Here is a 24023-nt window from a genome sequence, read left to right on the forward strand (position 1 = left end):
TTTCGCCATTTGATCTGCTTTTAACTAGTTTGAGTGATCACTTTACACTCAACATTATATTTTAAATTCTGTCAATGGTTATAATATATCAAAATTTTTGTCAACTCTTTCGTTTGTATATTAAAGAACTATAGTTCTTACTATTATAATAGAGCTGACACCAGGGTGCGACTCTACCGAATTTTTCAACAAATAGGAAACAATCTTCGAAAATGTTTTTCCATTACTATGATTTTAAAATCAACCGGTTTAAAAATTATTTTTTAAGATGAATATTTAATTTTTTATTTAATAAACAATTTTTTACAATTGTCAGACCAGAAAACCTTAATTAACTTATGCCGGAAGATTGGGATCGAGTTATGGTAGAGTGGGATCTGAACCTTGGACCATTGATCGGTGAGTCGACAAGACTATCATTGGACTATAACTTTCTTCCGTACCCCCTTTATCTTGTATTTATTTTGTAAATTGTAAGAGCGATAATTTTTTTAATAAAAAAAAATAAAAACTGTAGCTTAAATATAAATTGAACTTAAATAGGTGCATCTCTAATACGGAACATGTTTAATGCAACAGAAATTACTTGATCGTATTTTTTATGACTAGTTAAGTAAAATTTATTTTTGTTTTTGAAACACAATTTAATACAAAACTTCTTTCAACCTCATATTACGTTATTTGTCATCATTATTTATTAAATTATTTTCTAGCACATACATGCTCTATAAAAACGATCGAATCAATTCTATCGGAATGTCTGTATGGTAGAATCATGTTACAATATTACAATAACGTGAACACAAATCAAGGAAATTTCCCGCTTTATTTTGCGTGGGAGGTTGGATATGTTTGTTAATAATTTATTCAGTTTAAAACGGGACGGAAAATCGATAGCCGTACACGTTAAAGTAACCGTCAAACGTTTATTACGTTAACGCTATTATTTTTGGAACCACTAAGGACCATTTGCACTCAAAAAAGTTTATTAAAAAAAATCTTAAGTTAAATAACAATTACAATTGTAACGTTTTCATAAAAACATTATTTTTACTTAAATATACCTGTCAGTACCGGGCGTGGTCAGCTACATACATTCAGAACCTAATTTTATATAATAAAATCAGCAATAAATTAACTGATCTTTGCTTTTAACAACTTTATTTTTCTCCAATCTACCGACTGGTTTTAAACCAATACAAGCTTATTTATCAAAGTATACTTAAGTAATAAATTTTATCCCATATTTTTCTATTAATATTGTGCTTCGTATGGAACTTATAAATTGATTGTCTTTTTTTGTAACAATGGGAAGCGTTATTTGAAATGGATACTCGCTGACTGAAGTAAAGTACTTAAATAAGCTGTACAAAATTTGAGGCATTGTAAACAATAGCTGTATCATCAGCAAAGAAAAACAACTGACCCAAAGACTCGCTTACAAAGATCATAAATATTAATTTATTAAAGTTAAATGTTGTGCACAAAGTGCTATATTGGTATAATATTGGTATATATATATATTATTACCAAAAAAACATAAATCTTACACAGCACTAATTACGTACACAACACAATATATAATAAAATTTCTGAACAGGACAACAAACTATGACAAGAATTTGTATAACACGTTACTCCATTCAAATACATACCAAAAACATTAGTGGTTCCAACGTGCTTCCCTGAGGAACTCTAAAATCAATATTAAAATTACCAGGACAGCCTCGGTTGTTGTTCCTCGTAACTCTCTGTGCTCTCTTAGTCAAATATCGTTCAAATCAGTTGTGCACTTTTCTTACTCAACCTTAATTTATTAGTCTCTTTAAGATAATTAAGAAGGAAATCGTATCGAATGCTTTGGCTAAGTCTTAAAATATTACCTGTATTTTTTTACTTTTATCTAGATGTTTAGTAAATTTTATACATATCATTTTTTTGTACTCCATTCATATAAAACTCTTAAATACATCTCATATTAAATGTTAGATCTGTCGAAATTAAATTATAAATCGAACACAACATCAATATTTACGTCTACTACCATACTGTCAAACGGTATACGTGAAAAAATAAAGATTAAACAACTTTACTGATTGACGGTAACTTAATTATTTCTTGAGGCGCTCTGTTGCAATATGTGCAAAAATCTGACATTAAAAAAACATTTACGTGAATTGTTAAGTTCAACTTTGGCTTATCTAACCTTGTCAAATGTCTTTTTAGTTGCATATTACTCAAGCATATTATCTATTACCCAAGCAGAATTTTATAGTATTCAATAATAAGTTTGCTTTTTGTTCTTTCTTGTTCCAGTGTGATCAAGCTGTAAAGAATATCCTTATATGGAAGTCTACAAAAAGCATTCAATATCTTGATAAAACGTTTTTGCACTCTTTCCGGCATGTCTGTCTACTGTTTGGTCTTCATTCTACAGGACTCATATTGACAATTTCGAGTCTGTCCAACACTGTTTTCTAAGAAAAATGGCATGGTTGCTCAGATTACAAAGGGGTAATTATTCTTATTTTGAAATAGAGCAATCTCTTAATCTGTCTTCATTGGAGAGACGTAGAACTGAGATGGACCTCATTTGCATTTTCAAAATACTTAATGCTTTAAGTGACGTCCCATCTCTGTTGCAATCAATTTATTTTCATGTTCCCAACCGTGTCACCAGAAGTCGAAATCTGCTATTTATAAAATTTTCTAAGAGCAATTTTGGTTTTTATGCCCCAATGCCCAGAATGTGTAGATTAGTCAATTCATCACACGACTTGGAATTTTTTAGGAAAGATCTTCCGGCTTTTCGTAGATCTCTTCGCGACTAAACAATGTAGGATGAAGTTGGATTGGCATGGTTTAGTTCAAAGTTTTAGGTCTTTCGTTTTTTTTAATATATTGCATACAATTATGGTTTTGCCCTTGTTTGTCCTTGCTAAATAGTTTCATGTTCTTTTTGTTCAGTTTCTTGCATTTATGTTTCTTCATGTAACTGTTGTAATTGGCTTAGGCTGTATATATAATAAACAAATAAATAAATGTCGATATTATTTCTGAAATACGGTTTCGTACTAGAAAAGTGTGTTTAATAATAATAATAAGGACACATTATATAGGGACGAGGTTGTCAAGTTTGAGATTTTAGCAAAAATTGACAAATCTGCTTCCTTTCCATACTTAAACTTTTATTTGCTTTTTGTAATTTTTTTTTGTTGATTTTTCATTGTATATTTTTGTATTATTTAATTAAGTACTCAATCTTATTTGGCATATTATTTATTGCTTTTATTTTTTCCTGGAGTGTAGAGTGAGTTTCTAGAAACCATATCTCAATTATCATTTCAATTGTGTTTTTTATATATATATTCTTCTTCTATTGATTTCAATGATACTATTATTTCGTTATTTTTCAATACTTTTATATTTCACCATTATACTGTTATTTCGTTGATTTTAGGGGTACTATTATTTTGTTTATTTGATTATGTACGAATCTAAATTTGTGTAATTCATATTTTGACATTTATGTCTAATTATCTTTTTTAAATTATATGTATTCTTTGGATTTTTTTATTTATTATTTACATCTTGTTTTTCTGGATTTTCATTTTATCGCATCACATAAATATAATTAATTTTACTTTGTATTTCTTATTGTTATTTATTACTCGCATGACTTGACACAAACACAGCCTAAAAAGCCTTAATAAGTTTAAACTTGTGTTATTTTGAATGACTAAATAAATATAATTAATAAATAAGTAGCGTTTCTAATCAAAAACATCAGTGTGATTGCTCTCTTGGCTTGGCTAGTTGTGATATTGTTATACTTGGTCAAATATTTTGTTATTAGTACAGCCAAATCTTTTTGTTTTTTAATTGGAAGGAATTAAGTGCCGTCCAAGTTATTCTTTGTTTCGGGATTGTTTTACCAAAATAGCGTTAAACTGTATTTTGCAATTTCGAGTATTTGAGGTAAGAAAAAAACAAATACTTTTTTTTTTTTTCTTAATTACTCAATACAAAATATTATCAATTTTTTTTTACCGATTCCCAATCGTGATTTAATCATTTGAAGGTTAAATCCTGCAGGATTCGTGTCTGTAATAATTTAGACGTACTCTAAATATTGTTGACAAAATACATGATAAATGTTTGCCATGTGGAGAATAATTTAAAAATTTCAATTATCCCTTTTCGTAAATTCTCAGACCCTTACCCAGCTCGCTTCTTTAAAGATTTACAATTTGACGTTGATAAATTTCATCAATGCATAAAATATTTTATGAAAATGATTAATGTTTTTCTCATATCAGTATTAACAATATTTACATTTGGCTCTAAACACTATGGAAATTTAATGAATTTGAGATTTAATATAATCTAAGGCTGTTAAAAAAATACTCATATTTTTAAGAGTATTTTATGAAGTACGTATTTAAAAAACAAAAATTCTGCCAGATAAATTACACCATCTCAATCACGTTACAAGGTCAGGTGCGAGTTCAGGGACAAAGGAAATGGCTGTGGAAATCAAACTTAACAATAAATCTAGCTTGACCTTCTCGGAAATCAAACCCGGAACCTCAACTATGGTAGGCAAACGTGCCAACTATGACATTACAAGGTGGAATTTTCTTCACTCGATTTTTGGTTTTATGATTTTAACCTAAGTTAGCTACTATGTCAATACCGTTCGTGTTAAATTCTAGTCCTATTACACAGACAGAAAAACTTTTTTTTCAATGTATTTTTTTAATTTATTGATTATACAATCTTCATCATCATTACCTTTCCGCATCTAACGGTGCATAGGGCACTGCATTGGTACACCAATAGTAGCGTATCATTTTTGTTACATTAAAGTAAGATGATCAGTCCTACGCTTCAGGTACCAGTCCAGGGACTATGAAATATTTTGGTGTAAAACACCCTTTTAAATACATATATTTTATGTCAACCATGTCAGGAATCAAACCCGAGACCTCTCGCATGGTGGGCAAACACGCTGATCATTATACCACAAGGCCGACGAATTATACATAACTGATTTAAAGTGATTTATATTTTCAGGAGTTTCTTCGACTAAATCATCCTCATAACTAAATATGTATTATACGACAAAACATAAACCAAAAAATTTAGCGAATCTAGGACTAAGGGAGGTATGGTCGATAATATCACGTTTTAACCAGATGACGCCTATATAGAGTCCTACGATAATCTGTTATATGGATATAATTTAAATAATTCATTGTAGGTAGTTTGATTTGAATACGATTGACAGTTCACAAATTCAAACAAGTATATTATGTAAAACGCGTGGTTTGTGAAAAGTATTACGGTATCAAAACATTATATTTTTAAAACTATTTTGTTTTTTTGGTTTACCTTAAGAAAATTTTCAAATTCTCTCTTATCTTGATCATTCTTTTTATTTTTCATTTGAGTAAAAGTTCTTTATTCGGAAATAAAACATTTACACTGTTTTTCAAAAAATAAAAAAAATGTAAAATATATGCTATTGGGTGCGTACTATTTTACTAACAAATCTATAAAAAACGGATACAAAAGCAAAACTTGAAAGTTATACATTCATTAATGTACAACAGTAGTAGAAAAATACAAAACGAATAAGATAGTTAAAAAAAAAACAAGTTCAATAGTATATATAACCATATTTTTACATTCAAATATAAATCAGTTCAAAAAAGATTTCTCTTCCAGCTTATTAAGCAACACATTGTACAACATTTTATTTCACTCTCAATATTTTTTTTCCTTAAAAAATCAATAAAAAAGTGAAACGTATAAAAAATAAATAATATCGTTAATTTATTTAATGTTTGATTCCTTTTTTTTATTAATTACAATGTGGTGATTTTTTTTTCTCAAGTTAACATAGTAAAAAAAATAAAAAAATTAGGAAATTGTGAATTGTGAATAAGTAAAAACAAAATATAATATTTAAGCTCCTAGTCTTCTACGCTTATACTTGTATATCCAAAGGACACAGGATATTTATGTACGTAGAGCTGTAAATATTTTATATTCAACTTGTGTTGGGCAAAAAGAAGTAAATTAGTATACCGGAATAGGGAAGGTCATAAAAAGTGCCCAACTTGATATAGTTTCGGGTTCTCATTGACACATACCCTTACTCAACAAAAATCGACATTCGACAGATTAGATAAAACTACCCTTGCCGCAAAAAAGGTTTCTGTTCAATTATTTTTTCAGTACTTTTTTGTTGTGACTCAATTCGAACTTAACTTTTTGAAGTTTTTGAATTAGATTTTACTATCATTCAAATATGAAAAATATCCAAGTAAACCAATTGTATGCTATGTATTATAAATTAATTACTAAACATTATGTATATTAATCCCACATTATCTGAAAAATATTGAGTAATTATCTTTCGCAAGTTGAGGGCTAAGTTACTATTATTTGAACAAATTTAAGAACAATAACTACTTATCAGCTTTTATATGTCTACCGGTTTCAAGACGTACTTGTTTCTTCGTCGGGACATCAATAAAGCAAACATTTATAGGCCTTATTATATTTTAAAGTATGTTATAGGAGTATTGAATAACATATAGTAAAATGTTTGACCGCAAAGTTAATGCTTTCCGTTTATGCAATTATATGCGAACAATAAAGCATTTTAAAATACTTCGTTGTAAATTATTCACCAAAAGGGGTCCTTTTATCTAAGTGAATATTTAAATTAAGTGTACTTAGGGTGAAAAAATTCCAACTTAACGAACTAAAAGAAATTAATCATAAAACATCTGGCTGTGAAAATACAGTCGAGCGTGAAATTTTGTCCAACAAACCCCTTTAAAGTGTTTTAATAATAACAGTTTTTACAGAAACAAAAAATAACCGTTTTGACGGAAACAAAAAATAAACTTTCCATTCCAAAATTAAAACAGTGAAGTGTTCCGTGCATTTAAACATGTTTCCCGCATAATTCCCGCTTCCCGCCCGAATCCGAGTGGTCCCTACCGGCCGCGGCCATTCGGAGAAATAACAAAACCAAGATGGCTGCCGCGCAGTAGTGATGGTCTTCGCATCCACGAGTGCCATTGACAAATAACAATGGCGTCCTGTTTTACTACGGGGAAATTGTCTGTGGGAGTTTTCCTGCTCGTGTTCAGCTGGGAAATGACAGGTAAGCTGACCTCGTTGTTCTAATCTGATTGTTATGAGAAGAATTGAGCATTTCAGGTTTTTGAAATTCCCCTGGTTATTTATTTCAGCTAATTTTAGTAATAGCCCATTAACAAACTAGAATTATGAGTGAAAATATGAATTATTTTATTTTCACACGTATGTATAGTATATTCATTTATTTGTCAACCATAAAATTTAATTTTGACTTCTTGTAGCTTCTGCTTCTGCTTGTGACTTCTGTTTCAACTTTCCCTGGTAGGGGCGAATCGTCTCTTTAAGCGATTACGCGCAGATAACTTTTATATTTGACTATCCATAATAAAATTTTCTACTAGTTTTACTAAAGGAAAAAAAAAAAAAAAAAATGTTTTTTTATTGTAAATTACCGTCACTGTTTATATATTTCTCCAAATATAAATGTCAATATCAGAGCCCAGCGCCCCGCCTGTTCCCAGTGAATGATGAAACTAAGAGATTACCTCAGCTTTTTTCTGCATACAAATATATGTATTGTTTTTAAATTCTTAAAACCCACTTGAAGTTTTTCTTTCTACAGTAAGCTTGCATATTACATATACTATTTGAAGATTGTCTATTTGTACAATAGTATTTCGAACATTATTTAATATTCTTATTCTTAGAGGTGGGGATCAGTATTATGCAACCTCCTGACGTCAATACTACCTTTGAAGATCTATTGTTACAGGCCCCTGTGAACAGTTTTCGCCCTCCAAGCCCAGGTCTATGAAGAGCCTGACTACTGTGTAAAAGGCGAGAGCTTTTATTTTGCTAAATCTTTTCCTCTAAGTCTAGATCCGCAAAGTGTTGGACTATTAGGTAGGGAGCGAGCTCTTTAACATCGGCTAGCGGTCCCCCGAAGATGAGGCTCTTTTTCCGATGTAAAGCATCACATTAATATAAAATGTGTAATGGCGTTTCTTCATCTGCACTGCAGAACCTACATCTAGAAGTTTCGGAATGGTTCGTTCAAGCAAGGTGTTTGTTCAATCTGCTGTCCCCTGTAAGGGCTATAATGATAACCATCAATTGATTTCAGCTTTTTATCAGGTCCTTATGATTCCCTAAGGCTAATTTGTGTTAAATATTACATGGTTGACATATGACGTGTGGCGCTTACGTGGCCCTTTCAGACATAATCCATTAGTAGATCCCGATAAAAAAACCACTGTTCGTCACTGGTACCTACATAATTATGCACAATTTTTTTTATTATTTCTTCGGTTTTTTGTAAACATTTTTAGAATTGAGAGTTTTTATTTTATTTATTCATTTAAAACTCCCTAGCAGGCTTTTTTATTTTCAAAAGAAAAGTGGAGATCTGTTTAAAATAACTAAACACAAAAAAAAGATGGAAATTAAATTATGTTAAATAAACCACAACAAAAATTATGGGATTAGAACGCAAAACAACTAAATAACCCAATAAATTATTCTACCATTGATAAAAATCTTTCATAAAATTTTGGTATTGAACAGTAAAATATATCAACATAACTAAATTTATTGCCAAGTTTATGTATTATTTAAATACGCGAGTGAATATATTGTTGATTTGTTAATATAAAATGGCGCTGCCCGTGTTTGTCTCATACGAGTTTTAGGAATATAAAATGTTACGAGATTCTTTAAATCAAGGACGTCCAACCAGATATTTAAATTGTATTGTGTAATATATTTTGAAATAATTTTATCTTTTTTAGAAATTTATTTTTACGTCAACACTAAGGTATACCCAGAAACCCAGGGTCAAAATAGTTGAGTTTATCCAAATCTCTGAAGAAAAGTTATGAATTGTATTGCTTGAGAGATTTTATCAGGAAAGACAATACATAAACGAATAAAGATAAAGACGGCGTTCTTTTATATTTTTAATTTCTGACCATACGACTGTTTTAAAAATGATTGTTGTATAATGTGCATTTAAAAAAGCATTTGATGTGTCTGAGACATGTTTAATAATAATAATTGAGTGGTTTATGTATGGCCATTTTTGTGAAAAATCACCTCAAAGGCACATTGCAGTTTTTTATATAAACATTTTACCTAAGCTGGCATTGCAAATTATGTTTTCTGATTTTAATATTTAGGATATGACAAACAAAATAAGTGAGGTTTCAGATGATATTTGAACTGACTGGGGCGGGTTGTCGATGATACGTAAGTGTAAAGGCAATTGGTTCCAGGCATAGGGGCTGGCAACGGCAAAAGCACGATATCCGAACCTAGTACTTGGGCAACGCCGGATTTCGCAAGTTTTCTTATACTTTAATCAAATCCTAAAAACTAAGAGTACATTATCTTTGTCATGTATTTTCCTTAAAACAGAGATCCGATAGATATTTTGGAGGCGTTTCATGAAGGGATTAAAATACTGTTCAGCAAAGCTTGTGTTTTATTCTCTCTGGGCTTTTTAACCGGTGCAAATCTCGAAGATGTTGTGAAATATGATAGTTTTTTTTTACTGTCGTAATAACCAAACAAATATTTAATATCACATTCTCAAATCATTCTGCTAGACAGATTTAAAAATGGACATTGTCGTTCCCTTGCTCAGAGTCATGCCAACATAACAATGGCGAAAATAATGTCATTATCGGTATTCCTCCATAACACAATATTTGGTAAACGGTGTAAGGAATATTCACTAGTTAAATTATCGGAACATACCGTTTATTTCCTATGACATGGTAATTAAAATTTATTTAAGCGAAAATGATAATTAATCAGCCTGAAAATGCATACTAAAAAGTGCGTTTATTTTCCGGACATGACGCTGACGTAAATATAAGGAATTAAAACATCATTTAGATCATTGAAATTCGAGCAGTCTTGTTTTTATTTCGGCTGAAATACTTAAGATATTTAAGTCATGAATATCAAGTCACAAACAAAACAGAAAGTTGACATTCAGTCTTTTTAAATAAATCAAGTTCTTTATTAACGACTTAATAAGCCATAATCATAGAAAACATGCAAACAACATTATCAGGAAATGAAATGAAAAACATAATGAACCTCCCTATTTTACGTTTGAAAATACATAGACAAAGCATAATTCAACTGTCCTAACGCGAGCAATCAATAAAGCATTCCTCTACGGATACCTTAAACCTCCCCTATTATCTATTTTCCTTTATTTGCTACGTGTAAATGAGGGCGTGATACGCGATTTTTCGTTGTATAAAATTCGCTCTCTCCACGCAACAAATGAAACTTGTATTCAAGTTTTACCTATTGCTACGAAACATGCAAAAGCTCTTCCGCCATGTATTAAAAAGGGGGTGTTCGAACGAAAAATAGGTCCACATTGAGGTTAAAAGCGTATGCCTTCTTAGGGTTAAAGAATTTCACCTGTATCAGAAACTTAGACGTTCAAAAGGATGAGATATGGATACAGTTTTACCATAGACACTACAAAAAGATCTTTGAATGTACATTTTTGTTCCTTTTCTCGTACATTTTTCTTGTTTTTACACATCATTTAAATATATTTTTATTCACGTTACAATAATCGACGTTAATTATTTCGAAAACAAGGTTTTTCACAACATGAGGTTTATGATTTATTTGGTAAACATTCGGTTACAAAAATACAGTATTTACGCTTTTTATGATCACGTTAAATATGAATTATACGTTAAATTAGTTTCGAAAGAATTTCGTAACAATATATGCGTTTTAACAAAATTTCCGTTTACGTTTTCTTTTCCTAAAAATTCCATTCAACATAATAAAGCGGCTTAAATACACAACTGTTAACAATATTATTGTCGATAAATTGAGTAAATTTAATATTTTCAGAGTGTGACTTCATTATTTTAAATGGTAATATCATTTGACTATGAAGCTTATTAAAACCTTGGTGATATATTTGGCCATGTCCATTTTATGTTTCTTTTCCACGGATTATTTCAATTTAGTTGTCTTGAATAAAAAAAACCCACCTATTATTATCATCATCATTCCTTTTCCACACCTAATGGTGCATAGGGCACTGCATCAATACACCAACTGCAGCGTATCTTGATCAATTTTGTAACACGACGGTAAGTAATTAGACAGGCGCCGTGGCGTAGTTAGTTAGATGGCTACCTGTGAAACTGACGTCGCGGGTTCGATTCCCGCCAGTTGCAAGAATGAAATTAGAAAAAGATTTTTTTCTTAATTGGTCTGGGTGTTGTGCTGTATTTTTTATTATCTACTTCTATATCACCTCTATCCCACGTACTGACTAGCCTCAAAAAAGAGGGTTAGCGAGTTATTCCTTTTTAAAAAAAAGATGATCAGTCTTACGCCTCAGGTACCAGTCCAGGGACTATGAAATATTCCTATGTAAAAACACCCTTTCAAATAAATATAATTTTAATCAACCATGTCGGAAATTGAACCCGAGACCTCTTGCATGGTAGGCAAACGCACTGAGCATTACACCACGAGGCTGACAATTAAAATAGGTGTATACTTAAGCTTTGGTCAATCATATTTATAATATACACTAAAAGGATGGGAATCCTCTGCAGCTAAACATATTGATCAAACTATTAAAGCACAGAAATATATTACTAATGTTATTCTTAAAATACCAATGATTACTCCATATACAGAACATTTTAATGCTTTTGATGTGCTTATGATATATTTTTTTATTTCTAGTATTACATGCTAAAATTATTTTGCAATGCGAATTTGGAGATGAGCATTGTCATCTCCTGCTTAGGGACATGGTTTAATATTTTAAAACGAACATTTAGTCAAAGGTGCAAATATTGTTTCTAAACTCAACTATTTTAAAATGCTTATTGTTGGCCATTTTATAATGTTAACCGACAAAAAAAATATTTCGATAAAAAAATAAAGAAGAAAATTAATAAAGAACAGAGTGTCATGTGAACAATGTAAATTAAATTTTGTAGGGTGCACAGTTCTTTTGAGAACAATCACCTCTCTAGTGAGGATTTTTTTTTAAATTTATAAAGTATAATTATAAATAAAACATCTGTGGTACAAAAATTGGGAATTAAATTTTGGTCGAGGGGGGCGCAAATCTCAGGATCTGAGATCACGAACCAACCCAAACCTATAGCATGATGTTTTACCACCCTCTTGAGTTATTACCCCACGAAAATATTTTGTTAATACGATAAAACATACAAAAATGTCATAAAAACTCGCAATAAAATCTTTACTTGATGAAATTTATTTTACGACCAAATCATTAGAAATAAAAGTGTACCCGTCAGAGAAGGTATTTCCCTTGGTGTATGTAATATAGGTACGAACGTTGTTATGACTAAGAAATTTGAATTTCAGTATGCGCATAATAGGTAGAAGAATTTCTTAGGGTGAAATTAAAATTATTTCAGCGGAATACATTTTGCCTACCCTCGAAATGAGAATCGTGAGAGGGTAATACGTATGAATTCTTCACGCTTTTGTTCTAGCGCTTGAGAAAATTATTCAAATCCAAACAATCCCTTACATACATACATTAAATCCGTTTTATTAAAAAACATTTTCTACTTTTGGGTCTCGAACGCTGCAGTAACTATGACGTAACAGTGCTCTTCCTATGTTTTAACAGATAAATGAGCATATAATACAAAAAAAAAGACAATTTAATGACTGTGTACCTAGGTACAGAGGGTTATCAAATTTGTAAAAGTTCGTTTTTGCTCTCCTAAAAACGGTCAATTTAGACATACTAGATTGTTTATAGTTTTGATTGACACAATGTTATTCATTTAATTTATTTAACATTTTTTTTTAGTAAAAAAGCAAACTTCGCACGGCACAATATCCTTTCTAATAATATTTTTTCTTACATCATTATCCAAAATAACATTGCTTTTAATACAATAAAACACATTTTTTCGGTCTAATTGATAGAAGAGAGATTTTCTTTTAGGCCGATCAACAAGCCACGAAAAGTGAAATGCATTTGCAAGTCGTATAATGGTTACTTTTTTTTATTTTATCTTAATTTTTTATTTATAATTTATTCTCTTACATTTGGTACATTTTAAAAATATAACTTTACATGAAAACAAAAAATCACATATAAGCATAGCCTATGCGTGGGTATACTAAATTTAAAATACGTAAATCTATAATGTAAATGCATAATATATTTAAAAAAACCACCAAAATGTTTATGAACTAAGAAAATACGAGTAATTTAAGGCAACTCAATATAACCAATAATGTTGTGCTAAAAAAATCTCGGTAAAACGGTCTTGTAACGTCAGCGTCGTGTTACATTTAGTAAAAGACGAAATATTTTGATATACGGGTATATGAAAAAAAAAATGTAAATAACCCATTTTAAACATTATGAAGAAATAATCATTTGATCAAGGTCTATTCAAGCAAAAAACGACTTCATTGTTTTTTTAAAAAAGAAACACAGTAGCGAGCATTGAAGTATTTTCAGCCATTTAATATGGTAGTTGCGGGAATAAGGAATTTCTAACAATTACTTTCCTTTATTTTAATAGTTTTTTTTTTATACCTATTAGTTTCTAATTTAGTTTCATTGTGAATATGTACGAGTTAACACATCAGATAATTTTTGAAGTCGAAAATGTAAGAAAAAAGGAGAAGTTTGGGCGTAATAATAAGATATAAGGTTATATTAGGACATTCATATATTACGTTTATACTATTTTAAGATAAAATAAAAAAAATGTCTAAAGAAGAATTTTGTTGGGTAAAATTCAGTACGCGAGACGTAGATCTGGAGAACAATTAAGCACTGAGTTGAGTGTCTTCAGCCAACAGTTACATTCTGCCGGACAAATGATGTTAGGATGATTTACTTTTCACCGAGTGGAATATTTGGCATTCACCAATGTGAATGAACAAGTACATTTAAAAAAAATTATACATTTTATATTTCTAAGATGTGGACTGCATTTTGCCAATATTCTGGGTGTTTTTTTTAAAAAAACTGCACCCTGGCACCGCGCAACACCTTTTTGTAACACTTTTCTCATAATTTGAATCATAATCAGTATGCTATGTACGTAACACAAAAAATATTCTTCAAATTAATTTTTGCTCGAGGAATTTCTGAAAGTTAATGGGATTTCAACACTAGATCAGCCCGATTTGAACCTAATCGAGAACTTGTGACATGTAAAGGGGAAAGAAATAAACTCAATAAAGTCTAGTAAAGTCAATAAAGAAAAAATGGCTATTTGACACTGACCATCTCCAAAATGAAATGGATTCCATACCGCGGCGTGTTGAAGATGTGATAAAAAAATAAAGGTGGTTAAACAAAATTATAACGATTAATATTTCTAATTAGCTAGTGAAGTGTATTTGTTTAATTGCGTACCTATTTTTTCATTTAATTATGCAAGAATTTTTTATTAACAATAAATACAAAAACATGTCGGGTAAATTACAAGAAAAAAAATTTTTTTGTTCATCCTTTTGAAAAACTTCTCTTTTTTTATAAGAAATTAAAAATTATCCATAAAACAAACCATTACACCGTTTCCCGTTAAATTAGGCAGATATGATAGCACGTCATATAGCTTTGTCTTCGATTACAGACCTCGCTTCCCCTACACTCATACATCTTCTGATGCATGCACGCTGATTATTCCTACTCTTCAAATATCTATCTTCAAGTATTTGTTGGATTTGATCGTGCCATGTATTTTTCGATCTTCCTCATTTTCTGCATCAACATTCGCTTTGTACATCTTTTTAGCCGTTTTTTCCTTCGGCGACAGCATTTGTTTACCAAGGTAGATTTCAGTGCACGCTGTTTCCGGCACTCACCCTCCTTTCAATATCTTTCTCATTTTTTCCACCCCTAATAAGCATTCTTCCCAGATGCACAAATTCTTCTACCTGATTCAGAAAATCTTACATTTAATTGTACTTTCATCCCTTTCAAAAACCACTATTTAAGAAGTATCCATAAAAAATGAAACAATAAAAAAATGTTACAAACTCTTTTTTTGAGGTAAAAACATTTAGATATTAATTAAACAATATAAATAAATTTTTAAAATGTTGTGATATGCAGGGTTTTCAGACAAAATTATCATCAATGTGGGTTGAAGGTACGAAACAATTGAAGCTATATATAAGAAAATGCTGGAGAATTGTATTCTTACAATTCAGCAAGACTTTAATTTTAAGATAATTATTTTTGAAAACTCAATAAAATAATTTTTAAATTTATTTCAACACAGAGGGAAAACATTTTTAAGAAGGGAATATGGAAGTCTTGGGTGATTAGCCCTGTAAATGCCTAGACTTCCATATTCCCTTGGAAAAACATTCAAAAATGTTTTTCCTCTCTGTTGAAATGAACTTAAACATGAATAACTTCCTAGGAAGGAAATATAGCAAGTCTGCAAGCATTTGGACATACTCAAACATTGTTGAATAAAATAATCCTGTTTTTTTTACTACTGCATATCGAATCCTGTATTCTATGTAGACTTATGTAATGTCATAACTACACAAAAATTAATCTGAGATGCAGCTAGTAAGGATTTATTATACGTTAAAGCAGTGGTGAACATGGATTCCCTACATTACACACTGTACAGATTTGGAGCAAAAAAGTATAAATATCCGTTTTTCAATATTGTCTTTCATACTGGAATCGTCAACATTTGGCTCATCCTTTGATCGATTGCCTCACCCTTGTCGACAGGTGGTTTCGGCGAGGTGATAGTCTCCCTGGAGATGGCCCGCTACGCGCCCAAGGGCTCGTCTATGACGCTACACTGCGCACACAATGTGCAGCGCGAACTTCTTTACAAGGTGGAGTGGCTGCGGGAGGAATCCAAGATCTTCCAGTACGTCAGGGAGAGAAAACCACCATTCAGAAACTACACCACCGTGGGAGCTACACTAGACGTAAGTTTTGTTTTTTCTCATTCATTGCAACAAAATCTGAGTTTATTTATTAATTAATTTCAAATTATTTTTCGCACTCCCAAAAGTACACTGTCGTATCTCTAGAATTGGCGGTTTTGAGTTCGGCATGCAGTTTTAGAAAATTATTTTTCTTTCTGCCCACAAATGGATGTAACTCAACGATTTTTTTTTGGAGCTAGACTTCAAACTAGTAAAATATCGAGAGGAACACTACAGTGACTATGATGTTACACTTCTTTTCTTATATTAAAACCAATTAATTGCCAAATACTACAAACAAAATGGCATTGAAATAACAGTTTACCTAGGAACATTAACGAGAATTATCAAAATTTTTTCAAGTTTATTTTTGCTCTCCTGCAAAGTGGACAATTTCGACATATCAGATCGTACTTCTGGGGCTGCGGTTTGTTAACAAATTTATCAACATATTATGGCTTTTACGGCTGTGGCCATAATAAGCTAAGAATTAAGTACCCGTATTAAGATGCCCTTAACAAGGACAAAATACGTTTTTATAATAAATTGACGTATGACTGCAATACTCAGAATAACTATTTTAAAAAAAGGTGACAGTTTTAAGATAAACACTTAATTTAAATACATTTAACGGCTAAATGCTGTTGAATGTTTTATAAAGTAAGCTAATATTTCGTCGTTTGAAATTATTAATAAGAACTTTTTAGAAGTAAATATATGCTAGTCTTCTCTCCCAATTAAAAAACTGCTCTTTTTTTTCATTAAAAAGGTTCTTTTTAATGTCCATATTTTCGTTCTTAGTACAAATTTAAAACAAATTCTTCTTTTAAAGAATCTGTTTTTTTGTTGGCTTGAAGATATTACTTTTAGCATTAAGTCCGCTAAAGTACTAATTATTTGTATTTGTTGTTTTTTTTAATTTTTTTAAACCTTAATCAAGACCAAAAAAGGAACCCCGTGGGGTCGCGGCAATCAACGAGAATGCCACGAGTAGAGATGCATATGCGTAGAGATGGACAAAAAATAGATATTCGATCAGAAAAAAACATCGATGTATCGATATGAGTTCGTTTTTTTATATGGTCAAATAAAGGGAATAAAAGTAAGGAAAATTATCTGGCTGGCACCCTAGAGGGCGCAAACAAAAACACTTTAAAATCCTGGCAAGCTGGCTGTATGTATTGTGGTTTATTCTGTCCTCCACGGTGTACTTCGCCACAGTAATTATTCTGCATTTATTCGGTCCAATTTTTTGACGCTTTTTCCAACTAATTCGGATTTTTTTCCAAAACAGTGCATGTTTAATTGACTTCCAATACTTCAAAAGATGTTGGTTTATTTTTATTGATTATGAACGTAAATGAGCTTCCAAGGAAACAATAAAATTAGCTTCAAATCACAATGGTGGTCAAATTACGCGACCATTTTTAGAAATAATGTTGCCGCCAAATATGTCATCGCCATTCATATGGCTTTATTCTGTAACTAATTCGTTTCGTTAATCATTTGTATCATATGAGATGGAACAAGAGCGAAAAAAGATTTTTATTGCGTTAGAGTGGGATGGATTTATGACGAACGAACGAACGAACTTGCGAAACGAAATTGTAACAGAATCGTGATGACATTTTTTTTTATACATTTACATTTTTTATATATATTTTCTTTACAATATACATAATAAGTAAAACAGAGTAAAAAAATGGAGGATAATTACATAGCAATGAAATACATATTAACAGCAAAAATAGTAAACGAAAAAATCCCAAAGAGGCATGGCCTGTTAGTGGGTATACAAGAAATGCTTATTAATTTTTACTCCTTTAATAAATTGACGGGTAAAATATTATGTATTATCAAGAAAGAGAAAAAAATATATTTTGTAAAAGATTACAAGGTATTTATTTTATTTTATAGTAATTAAAAAAGGAAATAGAAAATATAACAAAAGAAAACATAAAAATCTTCCTTATTATTAATAAATTTCCACAATTATCAGCGAAGTTTGAGTTCAAGGCCTCTCATTATAAATATTTGTTTTATTATAGAGCACAAACTTAAAAAAAAACAATCGTCATTTTATATGTTTAATACTTTACAAATATTTCAAAAAATGATAATAAATATTTGCATTATAACCACTGGCATAATAATCACCCCTTCATAATATTATAGCTTCAACATTAACAAAATATTGCTTTTAGCCTTAGGATATTAAGAAGAAAAAATAGAAAATCACGCTTCTCGTTTTGAAACCAGAGACTTATTTTAAAAAATCCGAACTTTGACTAGTGACCGCAAGTGCAGAACATGGACCGTAGAAATGGAAAGATTATTGTTCTGACCTTTACAGTGACCCCGGATATATGGTAGATTTAAACTCTTCTTTAAACTCTGATGATAAACTAGAGCCCAATATTTCTAAAAGTGAAGTGAAACATGCTATTAAATATCTTAAGTTAAATAAAACAGTCGAATCAGATGGAATACCAGCTGAATTTTTATACATTTAGGAGACCGAGGTTACCAGGCAATACATACAATTTGTAATCTAATATGGAAAACTGGTACATGGCCAAAAGACTGGACTGAATCCGTTTTCATCCACTACACAAAAAGGGTTCAACGGCCAAATGTGATAACTATAGGATGATTGCACTCACCTCGCATGCAAGTAAAATTGTACTGCATATTTTACATTTGCGGTTAAAATACTTTCTTAACTGGCAAATCCCACAGTAGCAAACAGGTTTTGTTAAGGGAAAGGGGAGGCGTGAGCAGATTTTAAATGTCAGGCAAATTATCGAGAAAATCAGAGAATTCAACAAACCTGTGTTTCTCTGTTTCATTGATTTTAAAAAAGCTTTTGACTGTGTAAATTGGAGCAAATTATGGGTTGTCCTCAATGAGATTGGGGTACCAGCACACCTTATTTGCCTGATAAAATCACTTTACAATAAAAGCTCAACAATTGTGAATTTAAACAATGAACTATCAGATAACTTTCCAGTTCGAAAAGGTGTAAGACAGCGTTGCATTTTGTCTCTCGTCTTGTTTAATATATATGGTGAATATATCATTCGAAAGGCACCTAACGGCTGGACAAGTAAGTTCACAATTGGAGGAAGGAAGTTATCCAACCTAAGATATGCTGATGACACCAAACTTATTGCATTGTCAGAGATTGAAGTGAAAGAACTAATTGACCGAATGGATGCTGCTAGTTTAGATTTGATACTCTCAATAAATATGAGCAAAACTAATTTAATGATCATTGATCGAGCTAATAAAGTAGCGCCATTATCCTTACTGCGCAACTTAGAAAAAGTCAACAAATTCATTTATCTAGGTTCTCTCATTAGCGATGGCGGTGGATGTGAAAGTGAAATAGGGCGACGTGTTGGTATTGCCAAAAGTGCTATGAGTCGGTTGGTGAAGATCTGGAAGAATCGCAGTATAGCCATTAACACCAAAAAGAGACTGGTGAAGGCCTTGGTTTTCTCAGTGTTCATGTATGGTGTGGAGTGCTGGATACTTAGGGAATCTTAAAAGAAAAAAATCGAAGCTTCGAGATATGGTGTTGGTGGCGAGTGTTGCGGATTCCGTGGACGGCCAGACGTACGAATGCATCTATTCTCCAGGAACTGGACATAAGAGAAATACTGATATCCATGTGCGAGAAAAGAATCCTGCAGTTCTTTGGGCATATTTTCAGGGGAGATTCTGATAGTTCAGAGAAAACTATTCTCCTGGGAAATGTCAAAGGGACAAGGTCGCGTGGACGTCATCCGACAAGATGGAGCGGTACAGTCACTGAGTTATCAGAATCATCACTGACGAATGCCTATAGAAGAGCACAAGACCGTTCCAGATGGTGGGAGACTGTCCACAGGCGAGCCATGCCTGGAGTCAGGCGTAATCACCATCCTCAGACATGAGGCACGGATTGAAGATATTAAGAATCAAGTAGATTCACCTTTGGGTTTTTGAAATATTATATAGTTTTATATTTTAAAAACATGACTTGGTACTTAATTGTGCTATTAGATTTGTTTTCAAACTGTAAGACTTCCAAATTTACAGAACAAACATTTTATATTTAAATACGTATAAAGGAAATGGCAAAACTACTGATATTGTCAATAACCTTAAGCAAAATAACAGGTTACATAATTTTCTATACGAATGGCTAAGATCAAATACTACGGTTCTTTCCAAAAACTGAAATTAAAAATGTTTTGTTATTTGCAATGTATTTCGTTGAAGCTTTCAAGTGTTTATATATTGTTAAGAAATGTTAATTTTTAATATATATTTTAATGATTACTAGATAAAAGTTAATACTAGGACATTCGTGTTGTATAAACAATTTTAAGATAAAATGATTAGTAAAAAAATCTTTCAATTTTTTTTCCGATATCATAATATTTTTTTACAGCCGCGATATGAAATGGAATTTTGTGATTTTGCCTTTTTTCTAAATGGAAGTTTAATTTTTACAATTGTTGTATTTTTTAATGTCAGCATTAAACAATGTTTTCCAAAATTTTGGCTTTTCTCTAAGTAAAATTTCTAAACGATCACATTAATTCAGTCAATAACTTTTTGAACTGTGTTCTTAACGCTAGCCAAAGTTTTTCCGATAAAATAATTGATAACATCATGACGCCTAAAGGGGATTAATGTAAGCACCTTCTTTATAAAGGTGCGGTCTCATTACTAAAGAACTCCGTTGAGCTCGTTCTTTCAGGAAGAAGAGTCATTATTTTTTGTTAAGAAACTAATTTACGGTGAAAATTAGTTTTTATTACATTTCAAAAAAAATATTTCAAACAGTGAAAATCAAAGAGATTTAGGAAATTAGCAGACGTTTTTACAAAAAAAGACAACCTCATTAAGAATGAATTATTATTTTTAATAATGACTACACCTTTTGTTAAATTTACAATTCTACCTTTGTTCGAGCATCTAAATTTCAATAGTTTTTCTGTTGATTTTTGAAAAATAGAAAATCTTCCATAATAGAAAGCTTTATCGTGCTTTCAGATTACTGTCTGTTTTTTTATATTATTTGTCAAAAATTTTAAAGTGATTCTACTTGAGGAAAAAAGCTCAGTAGAATCTCACCTGTATCGTTGAATCTTAAGGTTTCTCTTAATAATAGAGAAGTCCAGGGATGTGATTGAATCAATTTTTGGATTTAAAATCTATTTTAATTTTTATTTAAGACCAATATTGTTAATTAGTAATTTTATTCAATGACAGTATCATGTATGTATTTTCAACGCAATTATGTAATTATAACAGTGATGGAGAATACCTCAAAAAAGGGAATATGGAAGTCAAGGCATATGACCTGTCATTGGCTGGTTTAAGTTTGCCGCTTTACACACTGTGTTACATTCACCATTTTGCCTGTGTTCAAACATCCGTATTTCTTAAATTCTTCCATTTGTTGATTTTAGTGAAGTGAAAGAACTGAAATTTTTATTGTTGGGCAGAGATTCATCTGACTGAATTATTTCACATACTAGGCAACGAATGAAAACAATTTTTTCAAATTTTTTTAAATTTCTTGGACCAGTTGATTTTGATCCCTGTTCTAATTTGTTAACCTTAATGACTCCCGAGGGGTTAGCACCCAGTCTTTTGTCTACAAACATTTGGACAAAATTAAATATTGCAGTATGTAATTATATTTTTCCGAATGTTTGAGTTTGCTATTTACCATTTTGATTTGCCATATATTTATTTTTTTAAATTATTATTTTTCATTTATCCAATATAATATTTGTAATAATTTACTTGATTGTCTGTGTAATTATTCGTTCCAACTCAACACAGGACTTTTAGTCTCATGAAGTTGGGACTTATATCTAAAAAAAAAAGTTATCAACTTCTTTTAAGTAAATAAATAAGTAAATATGGCTTTAATTTTTTTTTACGCTTTTATGTATTTTATATTTTTTTTTTGTATTTTTAAGACAGTTATGTGTTTTTAATGGTTTTATGTATTTTAAAAGGTATTGTGAATTGTAAACGGTTTTATATATTAAAATGCTATTGTGTATTTAAGTGCTTTTACGTAATTAAACGATAAAATGTATATTAACGATACTATGTATTTTAGCAATAATATGTTTTATAACAACATTATGTATTTTTAAAGCTATCGTGTATTTTTAAAGCCATCATATATATTTTTTTTTTATGGCTTTTTTGTGTTTTTAACGGTTTTTAAGTATTTTATAAAGATTTTTAATGTTTAACGCTTTTCCGTATTTTTAAGGTTATTCTGTGTTTTCAGCTGGTAATTTAACCCTTTTTTTTTAACTATATATTTTCATTTTAACGCTATTCTGTTTTTTGTCGCCATTATGTTTTTTAAACACTTTTTTATATTTTTGATGCCAGAAAACTTAACACGCTAGCCAATTTTATTTCACATACCCTATTTATATTCCTTAATAAAAAAATATTTTAGAAAACATGTTGCGTAATACTTAACCTTAAAATATCGATTTAACGACAGTCGTGTTGTTTTTGACGTGTCAAAATATTTGTCAACATTTTTAATAGTGGGTACAAAAACCTGTCTATAAAGATAATGAAAACGACATTATTTTAATAACCCTTTTAAAAGAAAATCCAGTCTCAAATTACATTAGGTTTAGTAGTTTGTACACATGTCATTATGTATCGCACTGTATTTTAATTTCATCATTTTATTTTACGGGCATCTACATTTTCGGAGTAAATTTATATTTCATTCTGATAAAATCACCAGTAATCTAATATATTTAACAAATAAATTTCAATCCAAGTTTTAATCTGTAAATATGTAATACAAAATACAACATTTTATGGTGGCAATTTTATTGCTTAACTTTCTACCGAGCACGTTTCAAACCCTTTGGTGATAACACCGTAATCATTTAAAATATGAAGTTTTTTTATTACCAAGGGTGTTTTTTGTTTGTCAAAGCAATTTAAAGAAATTAAGGTATTTTAATATTGTAATCCCTTTGCAAAACAAAACACATACCACAAAAACCAGAGTTTTATCGAAATACTAATTTATTTCATATTTAATTTATATTTCGTAGACTACATTGAGCCAAAACGCCTAATGTATAAAACAACACAAAATCCCAAGATTTTTTAAATATTATTTTGGCCTTACTGACAAACTTAGAATCACCCTGCGTGAGGCAAACGTCTTCATCACTCTTTTCATTTTCTATTGTAGTTGGAGCCAGGGGCCACGATTACAAACGCTATCTTCATCAATACATTTCGAGATGGTATAAAGTAAAATCCATATTTATGTATTAAAATGTATATTGTTGGATCAAATCAATACCTTTAAGGCTTTGAACACATACAACAGAAAGAATCGGAGGACTATATAGAAATTTTACTAACTTTAAAAATCTTCCGTTTGTTTCTTTTATGAAGCACTTCACTTTTACTGTTGTACTGATACCGGTATCGTACGTGATATATATTTTAAGCTGTTAATTGAACTTGATCAAAAATATGGAGATGCGGGTACATAATAAGGATTTATTATAGTATCACTTTTCACAATGGGTCTTGCTCACCGGACAGTAGAACAACAACAATTTGAATAAGGATGTAGGTAGGATAAGGATATTTACAGTGTCATATGAGTTGCAATTATAAAAAATGTAAATTCAGTACTTAACTTAAATACTTGTATGAAAATTTATTTATTAAGTATTTGCCTCGGTAACCTGTAATTGAACATGTTAAGAATAAAAATTAGTACACATATTAATTATTTTATATGGAAAACTTAATTTTAATTTTTAGATAAAATTAAAGATAAGCGTGAACTTTCCATTGTAATACAGGCCCAGGTCCGCTTTGCAAAAATGACTTTATTATATTATATACTTTTATTATCA

At 30.6% G+C, this 24023-nt stretch overlaps 1 protein-coding gene across 2 annotated transcripts in view; it reads left to right on the forward strand.

Annotated features, from left to right (window-relative positions):
- The first annotated feature begins 6878 nt into the window (after nucleotides 1-6878).
- LOC148278254 (uncharacterized) overlaps nucleotides 6879-24023 on the forward strand; it is a 56810-nt gene continuing 39665 nt past the window's right edge. For both annotated transcript variants that reach the window (XM_088231689.1, XM_088231690.1), the window contains exons 1-2: nucleotides 6879-7183; nucleotides 15887-16092. In XM_088231689.1, the coding sequence (XP_088087815.1) occupies nucleotides 7111-7183; nucleotides 15887-16092 (279 nt within the window). In that variant the 5' untranslated portion in view covers nucleotides 6879-7110. The remainder of the gene's footprint in view (nucleotides 7184-15886; nucleotides 16093-24023) is intronic.

This window comes from Micrasema longulum, unplaced genomic scaffold, assembly GCF_059751315.1.
Source record: "Micrasema longulum isolate JH-2025_06_02 unplaced genomic scaffold, ASM5975131v1 h1tg000902l, whole genome shotgun sequence".
In the NCBI taxonomy this organism is placed as follows: domain Eukaryota; kingdom Metazoa; phylum Arthropoda; class Insecta; order Trichoptera; family Brachycentridae; genus Micrasema; species Micrasema longulum.